General features: G+C 42.6%; 1 protein-coding gene across 1 annotated transcript in view; it reads left to right on the forward strand.

The window, feature by feature from the left end:
• The window catches only part of POLE (DNA polymerase epsilon, catalytic subunit), a 571,199-nt gene that overhangs the window by 63,940 nt on the left and 489,085 nt on the right, over positions 1-18,174 (forward strand). Inside the window, exons 13-17 of the mRNA XM_053702214.1 lie at positions 11,945-12,077; positions 12,412-12,525; positions 12,776-12,988; positions 13,232-13,339; positions 13,418-13,546. Of these exons, the coding sequence (XP_053558189.1) occupies positions 11,945-12,077; positions 12,412-12,525; positions 12,776-12,988; positions 13,232-13,339; positions 13,418-13,546 (697 nt within the window). The remainder of the gene's footprint in view (positions 1-11,944; positions 12,078-12,411; positions 12,526-12,775; positions 12,989-13,231; positions 13,340-13,417; positions 13,547-18,174) is intronic.

An 18,174-nucleotide genomic window follows, 5' to 3' on the forward strand; every position in this document is an offset into this window, starting at 1 on the left:
GCAGGAGGAGGCAAAGAGCACCACAGCAGAGCTATTATATAGCTCCTCCCTTCCCTCCCACTCCAATCATTCTCTTTGCCTACGTTAGAGATAGGAAGAGGTAAAGTGAGGTTTGTATAGATTCTTCAGTCAAGTGTTTTTTTTTTAAGTAGTGCCAGAGTGTGCTGCTTTGTCCTAGGGTGTAGCCGTAGTCCATATCAGTCTCTTCAGTAGAGCTTTTGGTGGCTTTAGAGCAATAGGAACCGGTGGGTCATAATTCTCACTGCGCCTCCCATACTGTGATGCTGCCCTGCTTATGATGGCCTAAGCAATATCTAACTCAGGCCTTATCTGTTTCCACAGGACTATAGGAGGGAATGGACCTCTTAAACCTGTTGGAGCTGTCCTGCTGTCGGACAGCATTAAGGTAAGTGCAGTCTTTTATTATTCTGGGGCACACTTCAACAATGAACTCAGAGAGGATTCTGCACTTATTCATGTATATACATTTATTATGCTTGAAGCATGGGCTACTTAAAGGGCCTTTTCTGCAATGACAGCATTTGTACAGGCACTGGGCTAAGGTTGGGCTATCTGTTATTTTTAATAAAAACTTGACCAGGAGGCTGGGTAAATTTGACGCCCACGATGGGCGGGGCTACTTTTTGCGCGCTTTAGTCTTGTTAGACGCCGCGCAGTGTATCTAGACAATTCCGGAGTTCCAATTCCGTTCAGGCATCTCTACTGTAATTTACAGGACATCGGGTGTTATGCTAGAACCGCATGGTTGAGAGAGCAAGCGGTTGGTAGCGTCCTGCAGAGCTGTGAGGCGGAGAGGTGTCGGTTGTTTCTTGCGGAGCAAATTATTTTTTGAAATATTTACATGTGAATCGTTTTTTTTGCTCGACTTGATAAAATAGTGGGTTTTTACTATTTAAAGAAACAGTATCCTTTTAGGATTTATCTAAGGACTAGTCTGGTATTTTCATTTTTTTGAACACTCTTGTTTTAAATACAGTATGAGTGTTGAGTTAAAAATGTAAAGGGCCAGTTTCTATTTTTATTTATCTCAGTTTTTGCCTGTTCTATATAATGGATTTGGAAGATGTACAAAATGTTACTTGTGCAATGTGTTTGAATACCAATGTGGAACCTCCAGTTCCTTTTTGTCCCTCATGTGTTGAGAGGGCTCTAAGTTATAGAGAAAAAAATTTCATGATAAAAAATTGTCAAAGGCGGATGCTTCTCAGGAGTCTAATGATGAGATGCAGAGTATGCCGCAGCTTTCTTCCAAAGCGTCCCAACCTTTAAAGCCCGCTCAAGCAGTGCCCTGTACTTAAGTCTCTGCTGCAGTTACGTTAAAGGACATAGCTGCAGTTATGTCTTGTACACTTTCTGATGCATTATCTGCCTTTCCTATTCTTCAAGGCAAACGTAAAAGGAAGGACAACTATGTGGTCAATGAACTTTCTGATACTATGGTAGCAATCTTGGACGTACCCTCCCAGGGATCTGAGATGGAGGGTATGGAGGTACTATCGGAAGGTGAAATTTCAGACTAAGGGAATTACTTTCCTTTAACTGACTCAGAAATTGTCTCTTTCAGGTTTAAACTAGAACACCTCCGTCTGTTACTCAGGGAGGTTTTAGTGACTTTAGATGACTGTGACTCCACGGTAGTGGTCGTTCCTGAGAAGTGGAGTAAGTTGGATAGATACTTCGAAGTTCCTTCTTACTCAGATGTTTTTCAAGTTCCCAAGCGAACTTCGGAAATTATTACTAAGGAATGGGAGAGACCAGGTATTCCCTTCTCTCCTCCTACTTTCAAGAAGATGTTCCCTATAGCGGACGCTGTCAGGGAAATTTGGCAATCGTTCCTACGGTGGAGGGGGCTATTTCCACTTTAGCCAAACAAACTACTATTCCTATTGAGGATAGTTGTGCCTTCAAAGACCCTATGGATAAGAAGTTGGAGGGTCTACTTAAAAAGATCTATGTTCACCAGGGTCTGCTATTACAACCGGCTGCGTGCACTGCTACGGTCACCAGTGCGGCAGCATATTGGTTTGATGCTCTTGCGGAATCTCTTAAGACTGAGACTTCTTTAGAGGAAATCCAGGATCGGATTAAAGCTCTGAAATTGGCAAACTCTTTCATAACAGATGCTTCTCTGCAAATTATTAAATTGGCGGCTAAGAGTTTGGGTTTTTCTAGCCTAGCCCACAGAACCTTATGGTTGAAACCTTGGTCTGCGGGTGTATCATCCAAATCTAAGCTCCTGGCAATTCCTTACAAGGGAAATACCTTGTTTGGGCCTGGATTGAAGAAAATTATTTCTGACATCACGGGAGGCAAGGGTCATAGTCTCCCTCAAGATAAAAGGAATAAGCAGAAAGGGCGACAAAGTAATTTTCGTTCCTTTCGAAATTTCAAGGGAAATTCCTTCTCTTCTTCCTCTAAACAGGAAGGAAACTATTCGCAATTTAAGTCAACTTGGAGACGGAACCAATCTTGGAACAAGGGTAAACAGTCCAAGAAACCTGCTACTGATTCCAAGTCAGCATGAAGGGCTTTCCCCTGATCCGGGACCGGATCTGGTAGGGGGCAGACTTTCTTTCTTTGTTCAGGCTTGGGTGTGGGATGTTCAGGATCCCTGGGCTATAGAAATAGTAGCTCAGGGATATAAACTGGAGTTCATAAATTATCCTCCCCGAGGAAGATTTCTTCTTTAGAGATTATCTGCAGACCAGATAAAGAGAGGCGTTCTTACATTGTGTAAGAGACCTCTCCTCCATGGGAGTAATTTGTCCCGTTCCGGTACAGGAACACGGGCAGGGTTTTTATTCAAATCTGTTTGTAGTTCCCAAGAAGGAGGGAACTTTCAGACCTATCTTAGACATCAAGAGTCTAAACAAGTTTCTCAGAGTTCCATCTTTCAAGATGGAAACTATTCGTACCATTCTTCCATTGATCCAGGAGGGTCAGTTTATGACAGTGGACTTAAAGGATGCATATCTACTTGTTCCTATCCACAGAGATCATCACAAGTTCCTAAGGTTTGCCTTTCTGGACAAACATTTCCAGTTCGTGGCTCTTCCTTTCAGGCTGGCCACGGCTCCCAGAATTTTCACAAAGGTGCTGGGGTCTCTGCTGGCGGTTCTAAGACCACGGGGCATTGCGGTGGCGCCTTATCTGGACGATATTCTAATCCAGTCACCATCTTGTCAACAAGCAAAGACTCATACCGACATCGTTCTGTCCTTCCTGAGAACTCACGGGTGGAAGGTGAATCTGGAAAAGAATTCCTTGATCCCGAAGACAAGGGTGACTTTCTTGGGAACTCTAATCGATTCTATGTCTATGAGGATTTTCCTGACAGAGATCAGGAAATCAAAGATTCTAGATACCTGTCGGGCCCTTCAGTCCAATCCTCGGCTGTCAGTGGCCCAGTGCATAGAAGTAATCGGACTGATAGTGGTGGCAATGGACATCATTCCGTTTGCTCGGTTTCACCTCAGACTTCTGCAGCTAAACTTGCTCAGGTTATAGAACGGAGATTATGCAGATTTGTCTCCTCGAATAATCCTGGATCAGGAGACAAGGGACTAACTTCAATGGTGGTTGTCTCTGGATCATCTATCCCAGGGAACATGTGCTTTCGCAGACCATCCTTCTAGGGTGGGGAGCTGTCTGGGGTTCCCTAAAGGCTCAGGGAGTGTGGACTCAGACGGAGTCTGTTCTTCCTATAAACATCCTGGAACCGAGAGCGATCTTCAATGCTCGCCTGGCCTCAGTTGGCTTTGACTCAGTTCATCAGATTCCAGATGGATAACATAACAGTGGCTTACATCAATCATCAGGGAGGAACGAGGAGTTTCTTAGCGATGACCGAGGTAACCAAGATAATCCGGTGGGCGGAGGCCCATTCTTGCCATCTGTCAGCGATCCACATCCCATGGGTGGACAACTGGGGGGCAGGTTTTCTGAGCAGGCAGACTTTTCATCCGGGGGAGTGAGAACTCTATCCGGAAGTGTTTTCCAATCTGATTCTCATGTGGGGTTGGCTGGAGTAAGATCTCATGGCATCTCGTCAGAATGCCAAGCTCCCGAGATACGGGTCCAGGGACCCTCAGACGAAATGATAGATGCCCAAGCGGGGTTTCTCTGACTCATAGTCATAGAAACCTTAATTCATGCGCGTAAGCCTGTAACTAGACAGATTTACCATAAGATATATAGTAAATATCTTTATTGGTGTGACTCCAAGGGTTACTCATGGAGTAGGGTCAGGATTCCCAGGATTTTGTCTTTTCTCCAAGAAGGTTTGGAGAAGGGTTTGTCGGCAAGTTCCCTAAAGGGTCAAATCTCTGCCTTATCTATTTTGTTACACAATCGTCTGGCAGATGTCCCAGATGTTCAGTCTTTTTGTCAGGCTTTGGTTAGAATCAGGCCTGTGTTTAAACCAATTGCTCCTCCATGGAGTTTGAATTTCGTTCTTAAAGTTCTTCAAGGGGCTCCATTTGAGCCTATGCATTCCTTAGATATTAAGTTGTTATCTTGGAAAGTTTTTTGTTTCTTGTTGCCATTTCTTCAGCTCGAAGAGTGTCTCAGCTTTTGGCATTACAATATAATTCTCCTTACCTTATTTTTCATTCGGATAAGGTGGTTTTACGTACTAAACTTGTTTTTCTTCCTAAGGTTGTTTCTGACAGGAACATTAATCAGGAGATTGTTGTTCCTTCCTTGTGTCCTAATCCTCCTACTCAGAAGGAACGTCTTTTGCACAATTTGGACGTTGTCCGTGCTTTTGAAGTTTTATTTGCAAGCAACTAAGGACTTTCGTCAATCATCTTCTTTGTTTATCGTTTTCTCTGGGAAGCGTAAGGGTCAGAAAGCTACCTCTTTCTTTTTGGCTGAAGAGTATCATCCGTTTTGCTTATGAGACTGCTGGACAGCAGCCTCCTGAGAGAATTACGGCTCATTCCACTAGGGCGGTTGCTTCCTCATGGGCATTCAAAAATGAAGCTTCTGTAGAACAGATTTGCAAGGCTGCAACTTGGTCCTCGTTTCATACTTTTTCTAAATTTTACAAATGTGATACTTTTGCCTCTGCTGAGGCTGTTTTTGGGGGAGAGGTTCTTCAAGCAGTGGTGCCTTCCGTTTAGGTTTCCTGTCTTTTCCTCCCTTCTCATCCGTGTACTCTAGCTTTGGTATTGTATCCCACAAGTAAGGATGAAATCTGTGGACTCATCGTGTCTTTAAAAAGAAAAGAAAATGTATGCTTACCTGATAAATTTGTTTCTTTTTAGACCCGATAAGTCCACGGCCCGCCCTGTTCTCTGAAACAGGTTATTAATTTTTGTAAACTTCAGACACCTCTGCACCTTGACTTTTCCTTTTCTCCAACATAGGTGTGTCCGGTCCACGGCGTCATCCTTACTTGTGGGATATTCTCCTCCCCAACAGGAAATGGCAAAGAGCCCAGCAAAGCTGGTCACATGATCCCTCCTAGGCTCCGCCTACCCCAGTCATTCTCTTTGCCGTTGTACAGGCAACATCTCCACGGAGATGGCTTAGAGTTTTTTAGTGTTTAACTGTAGTTTTTCATTATTCAATCAAGAGTTTGTTATTTTCAAATAGTGCTGGTACGTACTATTTACTCAGAAACAGAAAAGAGATGAAGAATTCTGTTTGTATGAGGAAAATGATTTTAGCAACCGTAACTAAAATCCATGGCTGTTCCACACAGGACTGTTGAGAGCATTAACTTCAGTTGGGGGAACAGTTTGCAGTCCTTTGCTGCTTGAGGTATGACACATTCTAACAAGACGATGTAATGCTGGAAGCTGTCATTTTCCCTATGGGATCCGGTAAGCCATGTTTATTACGATTGTAAATAAGGGCTTCACAAGGGCTTATTTAGACTGTAGACATTTTTTGGGCTAAATCGATTGATATTAACACTTATTTAGCCTTGAGGAATCATTTATTCTGGGTATTTTGATATAATTATATCGGCAGGCACTGTTTTAGACACCTTATTCTTTAGGGGCTTTCCCAAAGCATAGGCAGAGTCTCATTTTCGCGCCGGTGTTGCGCACTTGTTTTTGAGAGGCATGGCATGCAGTCGCATGTGAGAGGAGCTCTGATACTGATAAAAGACTTCTGAAGGCATCATTTGGTATCGTATTCCCCTTGGGTTTGGTTGGGTCTCAGCAAAGCAGATACCAGGGACTGTAAAGGGGTTAAAGCTTAAAACGGCTCCGGTTCCGTTATTTTAAGGGTTAAAGCTTCCAAAATTGGTGTGCAATATTTTCAAGGCTTTAAGACACTGTGGTGAAAGTTTGGTGAATTTTGAACAATTCCTTCATGTTTTTTCGCAATTGCAGTAATAAAGTGTGTTCAGTTTAAAATTTAAAGTGACAGTAACGGTTTTATTTCAAAACGTTTTTTGTACTTTCTTATCAAGTTTATGCCTGTTTAACATGTCTGAACTACCAGATAGACTGTGTTCTGAATGTGGGGAAGCCAGAATTCCTATTCATTTAAATAAATGTGATTTATGTGATAATGACAATGATGCCCAAGATGATTCCTCAAGTGAGGGGAGTAAGCATGGTACTGCATCATTCCCTCCTTCGTCTACACGAGTCTTGCCCACTCAGGAGGCCCCTAGTACATCTAGCGCGCCAATACTCCTTACTATGCAACAATTAACGGCTGTAATGGATAATTCTGTCAAAAACATTTTAGCCAAAATGAACCCTTGTCAGCGTAAGCGTGGATGCTCTGTTTTAGTTACTGAAGAGCATGACGACGCTGATATTAATATCTCTGAAGGGCCCCTAACCCAATCTGAGGGAGCCAGGGAGGTTTTGTCTGAGGGAGAAATTACTGATTTAGGTAACATTTCTCAGCAGGCTGAATCTGATGTGATTACTTTTAAATTTAAATTGGAACATCTCCGCATTTTGCTTAAGGAGGTATTATCCACTCTGGATGATTGTGAAAATTTGGTCATCCCAGAGAAACTATGTAAAATGGACAAGTTCCTAGAGGTGCCGGGGCTCCCAGAAGCTTTTCCTATACCCAAGCGGGTGGCGGACATTGTTAATAAAGAATGGGAAAGGCCCGGTATTCCTTTCGTCCCTCCCCCCATATTTAAAAAATTGTTTCCTATGGTCGACCCCAGAAAGGACTTATGGCAGTCAGTCCCCAAGGTCGAGGGAGCGGTTTCTACTTTAAACAAACGCACCACTATTCCCATAGAGGATAGTTGTGCTTTCAAAGATCCTATGGATAAAAAATTAGAAGGTTTGCTTAAAAAGATGTTTGTTCAGCAGGGTTACCTTCTACAACCCATTTCATGCATTGTCCCTGTCACTACAGCCGCATATTTCTGGTTTGATGAACTGATTAAGGTGCTCGATAGTGACTCTCCTCCTTATGAGGAGATTATGGACAGAGTCAATGCTCTCAAATTGGCTAATTCTTTCACTCTAGACGCCTCTTTGCAATTGGCTAAGTTAGCGGCTAAGAATTCTGGGTTTGCTATTGTGGCGCGCAGAGCGCTTTGGTTGAAATCTTGGTCGGCTGATGCGTCTTCCAAGAACAAGCTACTAAACATTCCTTTCAAGGGGAAAACGCTGTTTGGTCCTGACTTGAAAGAGATTATCTCTGATATCACTGGGGGTAAGGGCCATGCCCTTCCTCAGGATCGGCCTTTCAAGGCAAAAAATAGACCTAATTTTCGTCCCTTTCGTAAAAACGGACCAGCCCAAGGTGCTACGTCCTCTAAGCAAGAGGGTAATACTTCTCAGGCCAAGCCAGCTTGGAGACCAATGCAAGGCTGGAACAAGGGAAAGCAGGCAAAGAAACCTGCCACTGCTACCAAGACAGCATGAAATATCGGCCCCCGATCCGGGACCGGATCTGGTGGGGGGCAGACTCTCTCTCTTCGCTCAGGCTTGGGCAAGAGATGTTCTGGATCCTTGGGCGCTAGAAATAGTCTCCCAGGGTTATCTTCTGGAATTCAAGGGACTTCCCCCAAGGGGAAGGTTCCACAGGTCTCAGTTGTCTTCAGACCACATAAAAAGACAGGCGTTCTTACATTGTGTAGAAGACCTGTTAAAAATGGGAGTGATTCATCCTGTTCCATTGAGAGAACAAGGGATGGGGTTCTACTCCAATCTGTTCATAGTTCCCAAAAAAGAGGGAACGTTCAGACCAATCCTAGATCTCAAGATCTTAAACAAATTTCTCAAGGTCCCATCTTTCAAGATGGAAACCATTCGAACTATCCTTCCTTCCATCCAGGAAGGTCAATTCATGACCACGGTGGATTTAAAGGATGCGTATCTACATATTCCTATCCACAAGGAACATCATCGGTTCCTAAGGTTTGCATTCCTGGACAAACATTACCAGTTCGTGGCGCTTCCTTTCGGATTAGCCACTGCTCCAAGGATTTTCACAAAGGTACTAGGGTCCCTTCTAGCTGTGCTAAGACCAAGGGGCATTGCAGTTGTACCTTACCTGGACGACATTCTGATTCAAGCGTCGTCCCTCCCTCGAGCAAAGGCTCACACGGACATCGTCCTGGCCTTTCTCAGATCGCACGGCTGGAAAGTGAACGTGGAAAAGAGTTCTCTATCCCCGTCAACAAGGGTTCCCTTCTTGGGAACAATTATAGACTCCTCAGAAATGAGGATTTTTCTAACAGAGGCCAGAAAGACAAAGCTTCTGGACTCTTGTCGAATACTTCATTCCGTTCCTCTTCCTTCCGTAGCTCAGTGCATGGAAGTGATCGGGTTGATGGTAGCGACAATGGACATAGTTCCTTTTGCGCGCATTCATCTAAGACCATTACAACTGTGCATGCTCAGTCAGTGGAATGGGGACTATACAGACTTGTCTCCAAAGATACAAGTAAATCAGGGGACCAGAGACTCACTCCGTTGGTGGCTGTCCCTGGACAACCTGTCACGAGGGATGACATTCCACAGACCAGAGTGGGTCATTGTCACGACCGACGCCAGTCTGATGGGCTGGGGCGCGGTCTGGGGATCCCTGAAAGCTCAGGGTCTTTGGTCTCGGGAAGAATCTCTTCTACCGATAAATATTCTGGAACTGAGAGCGATATTCAAGGCTCTCAAGGCTTGGCCTCAGCTAGCGGGGACCAAGTTCATACGGTTTCAATCAGACAACATGACGACTGTTGCGTACATCAACCATCAGGGGGGAACAAGGAGTTCCCTAGCGATGGAAGAAGTGACCAAGATTATTCTATGGGCGGAGTCTCACTCCTGCCACCTGTCTGCTATCCACATCCCGGGAGTGGAAAATTGGGAAGCGGATTTTCTGAGTCGTCAGACATTGCATCCGGGGGAGTGGGAACTCCATCCGGAAATCTTTGCCCAAGTCACTCAACTTTGGGGCATTCCAGACATGGATCTGATGGCCTCTCGTCAGAACTTCAAAGTTCCTTGCTACGGGTCCAGATCCAGGGATCCCAAGGCGGCTCTAGTGGATGCACTAGTAGCACCTTGGACCTTCAAACTAGCTTATGTGTTCCCGCCGTTTCCTCTCATCCCCAGGCTGGTAGCCAGGATCAATCAGGAGAGGGCGTCGGTGATCTTGATAGCTCCTGCGTGGCCACGCAGGACTTGGTATGCAGATCTGGTGAATATGTCATCGGCTCCACCTTGGAAGCTACCTTTGAGACGAGACCTTCTTGTTCAGGGTCCGTTCGAACATCCGAATCTGGTTTCACTCCAGCTGACTGCTTGGAGATTGAACGCTTGATTTTATCGAAGCGAGGTTTCTCAGATTCTGTTATCGATACTCTTGTTCAGGCCAGAAAGCCTGTAACTAGAAAGATTTACCACAAAATTTGGAAAAAATATATCTGTTGGTGTGAATCTAAAGGATTCCCTTGGGACAAGGTTAAGATTCCTAGGATTCTATCCTTCCTTCAAGAAGGATTGGAAAAAGGATTATCGGCAAGTTCCCTGAAGGGACAGATTTCTGCCTTGTCGGTGTTACTTCACAAAAAACTGGCAGCTGTGCCAGATGTTCAAGCCTTTGTTCAGGCTCTGGTTAGAATCAAGCCTGTTTACAAACCTTTGACTCCTCCTTGGAGTCTCAATCTAGTTCTTTCAGTTCTTCAGGGGGTTCCGTTTGAACCCTTACATTCCGTTGATATTAAGTTATTATCTTGGAAAGTTTTGTTTTTAGTTGCAATTTCTTCTGCTAGAAGAGTTTCAGAATTATCTGCTCTGCAGTGTTCTCCTCCTTATCTGGTGTTCCATGCAGATAAGGTGGTTTTACGTACTAAACCTGGTTTTCTTCCAAAAGTTGTTTCTAACAAAAACATTAACCAGGAGATTATCGTACCTTCTCTGTGTCCGAAACCAGTTTCAAAGAAGGAACGCTTGTTGCACAATTTGGATGTTGTTCGCGCTCTAAAATTCTATTTAGATGCTACAAAGGATTTTAGACAAACATCTTCCCTGTTTGTTGTTTATTCAGGTAAAAGGAGAGGTCAAAAAGCAACTTCTACCTCTCTCTCTTTTTGGATTAAAAGCATCATCAGATTGACTTACGAGACTGCCGGACGGCAGCCTCCCGAAAGAATCACGGCTCATTCCACTAGGGCTGTGGCTTCCACATGGGCCTTCAAGAACGAGGCTTCTGTTGATCAGATATGTAGGGCAGCGACTTGGTCTTCACTGCACACTTTTACCAAATTTTACAAGTTTGATACTTTTGCTTCTTCTGAGGCTATTTTTGGGAGAAAGGTTTTGCAAGCCGTGGTGCCTTCCATTTAGGTGACCTGATTTGCTCCCTCCCTTCATCCGTGTCCTAAAGCTTTGGTATTGGTTCCCACAAGTAAGGATGACGCCGTGGACCGGACACACCTATGTTGGAGAAAACAGAATTTATGTTTACCTGATAAATTTCTTTCTCCAACGGTGTGTCCGGTCCACGGCCCGCCCTGGTTTTTTAATCAGGTCTGATAATTTATTTTCTTTAACTACAGTCACCACGGTACCATATGGTTTCTCCTATGCTATTATTCCTCCTTAACGTCGGTCGAATGACTGGGGTAGGCGGAGCCTAGGAGGGATCATGTGACCAGCTTTGCTGGGCTCTTTGCCATTTCCTGTTGGGGAGGAGAATATCCCACAAGTAAGGATGACGCCGTGGACCGGACACACCGTTGGAGAAAGAAATTTATCAGGTAAACATAAATTCTGTTTCTCTTCCTAACTTCGCTCGAATGACTGGAGTGGGAGGGAAGGGAGGAGCTATATATACAGCTCTGCTGTGGTGCTCTTTGCCGCCTCCTGCTGACCAGGAGGCGTAATCCCCCACAAGTAAGGATGAAATCCGTGGACTCGTGTCTAAAAAGAAACAAATTTATCAGGTAAACATAAATTTTCTTTTTCTCTCTATTTTAGATAGAACCCATTGTGTACGGGCATTTTTATTGCCATGTAAATACCAATGTATAATTCCAACAATTCGTGTGTGCTTAGACAGTGTAGGATATTGTGCAGTCAACCCCTTGAAGATATTTATTTAGTATGTTTTGGCTGTGCATTACCCCATTCCAATAACTAAACTATGCAATCTACACCAGAGTTTAGGTATCTTTGGTTGAACATAAGTTTGTAATTCAGGTCCATTGAACAGGATTGTTATGTAGCGAAATATTCCTTATAATTGATTAGTTGCCCTCTCAATGGTTTTGGACATGTTTTTTTATGGACAGGCACTTCTCTGCATGCAAAGCATAACATTTCTTCCAAAACGATTGGGGGGCCAAATCTCAGGAGTCTTGAGATCACACGAGGTGCATCCTTGTGTACAACTTGTTAAACTTTGCTTTGTCAGCCTCTATGATGTGTGTAGTGTTGAAGGGGCAGTGGTGGTCATCTGTAAGTTTTGGTTTCTCTTGTAGGTGGGTAAAGAGGGACAGCTACCTCCCTGTTGGTAGCCACAATCTGAAAGCGGCTGCTAAAGCTAAACTAGGTTATGACCCAGTTGAGCTGGACCCTGAGGAGATGTGTCGAATGGCCAATGAAGAGCCACAGGTACAGATACTACACCCTTACTGTAGGGAATAGTATATGGTTGCATTATCATGATCACCTTAACGACCACCAACATACCCTGTACGTAGTCGGTCGTCAAACAAGCCCTCTTATTGGGCTTGTTTATAGCTCAGGTCTTGACAATGTTGGCAAGACCTCACTATATCTGCATGCCCCCGGAATTGAGGCATGCAGTACTAGCACAGTTTTGCTGCGCTAGGAAACCCCTAAAAGACCAGGCAAAATATAGGGTATGTAGGTCGTTAAGGGGTTATAAAAATAGATATTATTTTTTTTATCATTATAAACTTTGAAAACTTATTTTCTTATTCAGGTCCTTGCCACATACTCAGTGTCAGATGCTGTTGCAACATATTACATGTATATGAAATATGTTCACCCATTTATATTTGCTCTCTGCACCATCATTCCCATGGAGCCTGATGAGGTAACCCAAATGTACAGTATGTTGTGTGAATGACCATACTGCATGGTTATAGCCTAGAAAGCTTTTTAAAAGTTAAAAATGTCCAATTGTTTGTTCTTTTATGTAATGTTCTTGTCTTCCACTATCCATGCAGTGTTACCACATTTAGTTTTTGTACTTGTTATTCATTATTGTGTTTGGTATATTGAAGTGTTGATGTTTAGATTTTTGCAGATTGTTTTGAATTTTAAACTTTTTTTATCATCTGTAGGTACTGCGGAAGGGCTCTGGGACTCTCTGTGAAGCTCTTTTGATGGTCCAGGCATACCATGCAAACATTGTTTTTCCCAATAAACAAGAGGCAGTATTCAACAAGCTGACAAATGATGGCCATGTTCTGGACTCTGAGACATATGTTGGAGGTCACGTTGAGGCCTTGGAGTCTGGTGTGTTCCGTAGTGATATTCCTTGTCGTTTTAAAATGGTGAGTGTCATCCCTTGAGACATATTCGTAGTTCTGACTATTAAATGAAACAACATTTGCAGTTATAGTTCTACTCTGCCCCATACATCTTAAAATTCAATATTTTACAGAATCACTCTCAAAAGATAAATCGGATTACTCTTTGCAGTAACATTAATAATTTTAATTCATAACCGAATCCTCACCCCAAGTCCAATACATGGATTGAAATTTGTTGTTAAAATGTATTCCCTCTTCTGGCAGAATCCAGCTGCCTTTGACTTCCTGCTGCAGCGTGTTGAGTTGACACTGCGTCATGCTATAGAAGAGGAAGAGAAGATTCCTCTGGAAGAAGTCACCAATTTCCAAGAGGTAATAGCACATTTGCAATGTCTTAATGATTCTTCATCTGCTATCGACAACTTGTAAAATGTAAATTCTTCTTTTTAGGTATCTGAGGAGATTAAAAAAAAGCTGAACACTTTGAAAGAGGTGCCAAATCGAATAGAGTGCCCCCTCATTTACCATCTTGATGTAGGGGCTATGTACCCCAATATTATCCTCACAAATCGTCTGCAGGTTAGTAATATACCTAAACTCAATCTTATTTGTAACATTGCACTCGGTATTTTAACATTATGCATAGCAAGTATAGTGTATTTCTGAACATATTAAATTAGTATTGCTCAAACTTTAACTTCTCCAATTTTCTGGAGCACACAACATTTTAGCAGGAAACTGCAAATTATTTCAGTTTAATTGTATTTTGTATTTATTTTACTGTTTAATATTTGTTCTGCTTTACATACTTTCTTTAGTTTTTTGTGTTCTGGTCATTAATAGGAGCAACAAATAGAAGTGCTCAACAGCTTCTTTGGCAAATTGCCACCTGAAAACAGCCTCTTTTCTCTTGTTAAGTGTATCCAGTCCACGGATCATCCATTACTTATGGAATATATTCTCCTTCCCAACAGGAAGTTGCAAGAGTCCACCCACAGCAAAGCTGCTATATAGCTCCTCCCCTAACTGCCATATTCAGTCATTCTCTCGCAAGCCTCAACATAGGAGGTTGTGAGAGTCTGTGGTGATTTATACTTAGTTTATTCTTCAATCAAAAGTTTGTTATTTTTAAATGGCACCGGAGTGTGCTGTTTTTCTCAGGCAGTATTTGGGAGAAAAATCTGCCTGCGTTTTTCTATGATCTTAGCAGACGTAACTGAGATCCATTTGCTGTTCTCACACATTCTGAGGAGTGAGGTAACTTCAGAGGGGGAATGGCGTGCAGGTTTTCCTGCAGATAAGGTATGTGCAGTAAAATATTTTTCTAGGAATGGAATTGACTAAAAATATACTGCTGATACCGAAGTAATGTAAGTAAAGCCTTAAATGCAGCGATAGCGACTGGTATCAGGCTTATTAATAGAGATACATACTCTTATAAAAATGTGTTTTAAAACGTTTGCTGGCATGTTTAATCGTTTTTTAACGTACATTGGTGATAACACTGTAATGTTGGTATAGCCTTAAATGCAGTAAAAGCGACTGGTATCAGGCTTATTAATAGAGATACATACTCTTGTAAAAATATGTTTTAAAACGTTTGCTGGCATGTTTAATCATTTTTAACATATGTTTGGTGATAAAACTTATTGGGGCCTAAGTTTTTTCCACATGGCTGGCTTAAATTTTGCATAGAAACAGTTAACTGAAGCTTCCCACTGTTGTAATATGAGTGGGAGGGGCCTAATTTAGCGCTTTTTTGCGCAGTTAAAATTACAAAATGAATTATCCAGATTCCCTCAGCAGTCCCATGAATACTACAGGACATTTCTAAAGGGCTAAAAAGACTTCCAAAATCGTTTATAGGGAAGGTAATCCACAGCTCTGCTGTGGCAGTTTTGTTGTGTCTGTTTTTAAAAACGTCTGTCGTTTTTTTTTTTTTTTTTATCTGTTTTTTTGCATTAAGGGGTTAATCATCCATTTGCAAGTGGGTGCAATGCTCTGTTACCTTATAACATGTACTGTAAAAATTTAGTTTGTTTTACTGCCTTTTTTCACCGTTTTTCAAATTTTGACAAAATTTGTTTCTCTTAAAGGCACAGTAACGTTTTATATATTTGCTTGTTAACTTGATTTAAAGTGTTTTCCAAGCTTATTAGTCTCATTATTAGTCTGTTCTAACATGTCTGACATAGAGGAAGCTCTGTGTTCATTATGTTTTAAAGTCATGGTGGAACCCCATCTTAGAATGTGTACCAGATGTACTGATTTCATGTTAAACAATAAAGATCATTTTTTGTCTTTAAAAACATTATCACCAGAGGATTCTGTCGTGGGGGTAGTTATGCCGACTAACTCTCCCCACGTGTCAGACCTTTTGACTCCCGCTTTAGGGACTCACGCTCAAATGGCGTCAAGTACATCAAGGGCACCCATAGCGTTTATTTTACCAGGGGATTCTGTCGAGGGGAAAGTTATGCCGATTAACTCTCCCCACGTTTCAGACCCTTCGACTCCCACTTCAGGGACTCACGCTCAAATGGCGCCAAGTACATCAAGGGCGTCCATAGCGTTTATTTTACAAGACATGGCAAAGGTGGTGAATAATACTCTGGCAGCAGTATTAGTCAGACTACCTGAAATTAAAGGAAAGCAGATAGCTCTGGGGTTAGATACAGAGCATACAGACGCTTTAAGAACCATGTATGATACTACCTCACAATATGCTTAGTCTGTGGGTGATTTTTTTGACTCAGGGAAGATGATTTAACCTGATTCTGATATTTCTACATTTAAAATTTATGCTTGAGAACCTCCACTTGTTGCTCAGGGAGGCTTTGGCTGCTCTGAATAAATGTGTACAATCGCAGGGCCAGAGAAATTGTGTAGACTGGATAAATAATATGCAGTGCCGGTGTGTACTGATGTTTTTCCAATACCTAAAGAGGTTTACTAAAGTTTCTAAATTTCTGCCGTGTTTTTCATCCCATCCGCGCCCTTCGGTGGCTCAGTACATGCATGAAATCGGCTTAATAGGTAGCGGCAAAGGACATAGTACCGTTTGCACGTCTACATTTTAGACCGCTGCAACTATGCATGCTCAGTCAGAGGAACGGGGATTACACAGATTTGTCCCCCTGTTGAACCTGGACCAAGAGACCAGAGATTCTCTTCTCTGGTGACTATGTCGGGTCCATCTGTCCAAGGGTATGACCTTCCGCAGGTCAGATGGGACAATTGTTACAATGGATGACAGCCTTTTAGGTTGGGATGCAGTCTGGAACTCCCTGAAGGCTCAGGGATAGTGGACTCAGGAGGAGACCCTCCTTCTAATAAATATTCTGGGAGTGATATTCCATGCTTTTCAGACTTGGCCTCAGTTAGCAACTCTGAGGTACATCATACTCAGTCGGACAATATACACGACTGTGGCTTACATCAGCCATCAAGGGGGAACAGAAGTTCCCTAGTGATGTTAGAAGTCTTACAATAATTCACTGGACAGAGACTCACTCTTGTCTATCAGCTATCCATATCCCAGGTGTTGAGAACTCGGAGGTGGATTTTCTAAGTCGTCAGACTTTTCTTCCGGGGGAGTGGGATTTCCTTCGGAGGTCAAGACCAAGCAGGAGAGGGCTTTGGTGTTTTTGACAGCGCCTGCTTAGCCACGCAGGACCTGGTATGCAGATCTGGTGGACATGTCATCCTTTCCATCACGGCCTCTGCTTCTGAGACAGGTCCCTCTACTTCAGGGTCCTTTCAACCATCTAAATAGAATCAATCTGAGATGGACTGCCTGGAGACTGAACGCTTGATGTTATCAAAGCATGGCTTCTCCGAGTCAGTCATTGATACCTTAATACAGACATGAAAGCCTGTCTCTAGGAAAATTGAACATAGATATGGTGTAAATATCTGATTGTTATGAATCCAAGGGTTACTCATGGAGTAAAGCCTGGATTCCCAGGATATTATCTTTTCTCCAAGATGTTTTTGAGAAAAGGGTTGTCAGCTAATTCCTTAAAAGGGACAGATTTTTACTCTGTCTATTTTTTTTTTTTTTTTTTTGCACCAGCGTCTGGCAGGTATTCTAGACGTTCAGGCATTTGGTCAGGCTTTGGTTAGATCCAAGCCTGTGTTTAAAACTGTTGCTCCACCATGGAGCTTAAACCTGGTTCTTAAGGCTCTTCAAGAAGTTCCGTTTGAACCTTTTTTGTTCCATAGATATCAATCTTTATCTTGGAAAGTTCCTTTTGGGTAGCTATTTCCTCGACTCGTAGAGTCTCCAAGTTATCTGTGTTACAATGTGATTCTCCTTATCTGGTCCTTCGTACGGATAAGGTAGTCCTGCGTACCAACCTGTTTTTTTTTCCTAAGGTGGTATCTAACAAGAACATCACTCAAGAGATAGTTGTTCCATGCTTGTATCCTAATCCTTCCTCAAAGAAGGAACGTCTATTACACAATATTGGACGTGGTTTGTGCTTTAAAGTTTTACTTACAAGCTACTACAGTTTTCATCAAAGGTTCACCTTGTTTGTTGTCTATTCTGGACAGAGGAGAGGTCAAAAGACTTCAGCAGCCTCTCTGTCTTTTTGGTTAAAAAGCATAATTAATTTAGCTTATGAGACTGCTAAACAGCAGCCTCCTGAAGGGATTGCAGCTCATTCTACTAGAGCTGGGGTTTTCACTTGGGCCTTTTTTAAATGTGGCTTCTGTTGAACAGATTTACAAGACGGAGTCTTGGTCTGCGCTTCATACTTTTTCAAATTTAACAAATTTGATACCTTGCTTCTTCGGAGGCTATTTTTGGGAGAGTTTTTTTTTTTTTTACAGGCAGTGGTAACTTCCGTTTAAGTACCTGCCTTGTCCCTCCCATCATCCGTGTACTTTAGCTTTGGTATGGGTATTCCATAAGTAATGGATGATCCGTGGACTGGATACACTACAAGAGAAATAAATTTATCAGGTAAGCATAAATTATGTTTTTGCCCAATTGTGTCTTTACAGAAGATAAAATGCCCAGTGTGCCTAGAAGGGATATGGCTACACCTTACTGACTTAGGCCCATACTAGGCTAAAACGTATGTCTGGGGTTTGCTATGTCTCTTGTTCAGGGAGGGATGGACTGTACTGTTTAGTTAAGATTAGACCAGGGGTCACCAACCTTTCGGACCTTGGGGACCACTAAACTCACAATTTTGAAT

The sequence above is a fragment of the Bombina bombina genome, chromosome 2, assembly GCF_027579735.1.
Source record: "Bombina bombina isolate aBomBom1 chromosome 2, aBomBom1.pri, whole genome shotgun sequence".
NCBI lineage: Eukaryota > Metazoa > Chordata > Amphibia > Anura > Bombinatoridae > Bombina > Bombina bombina.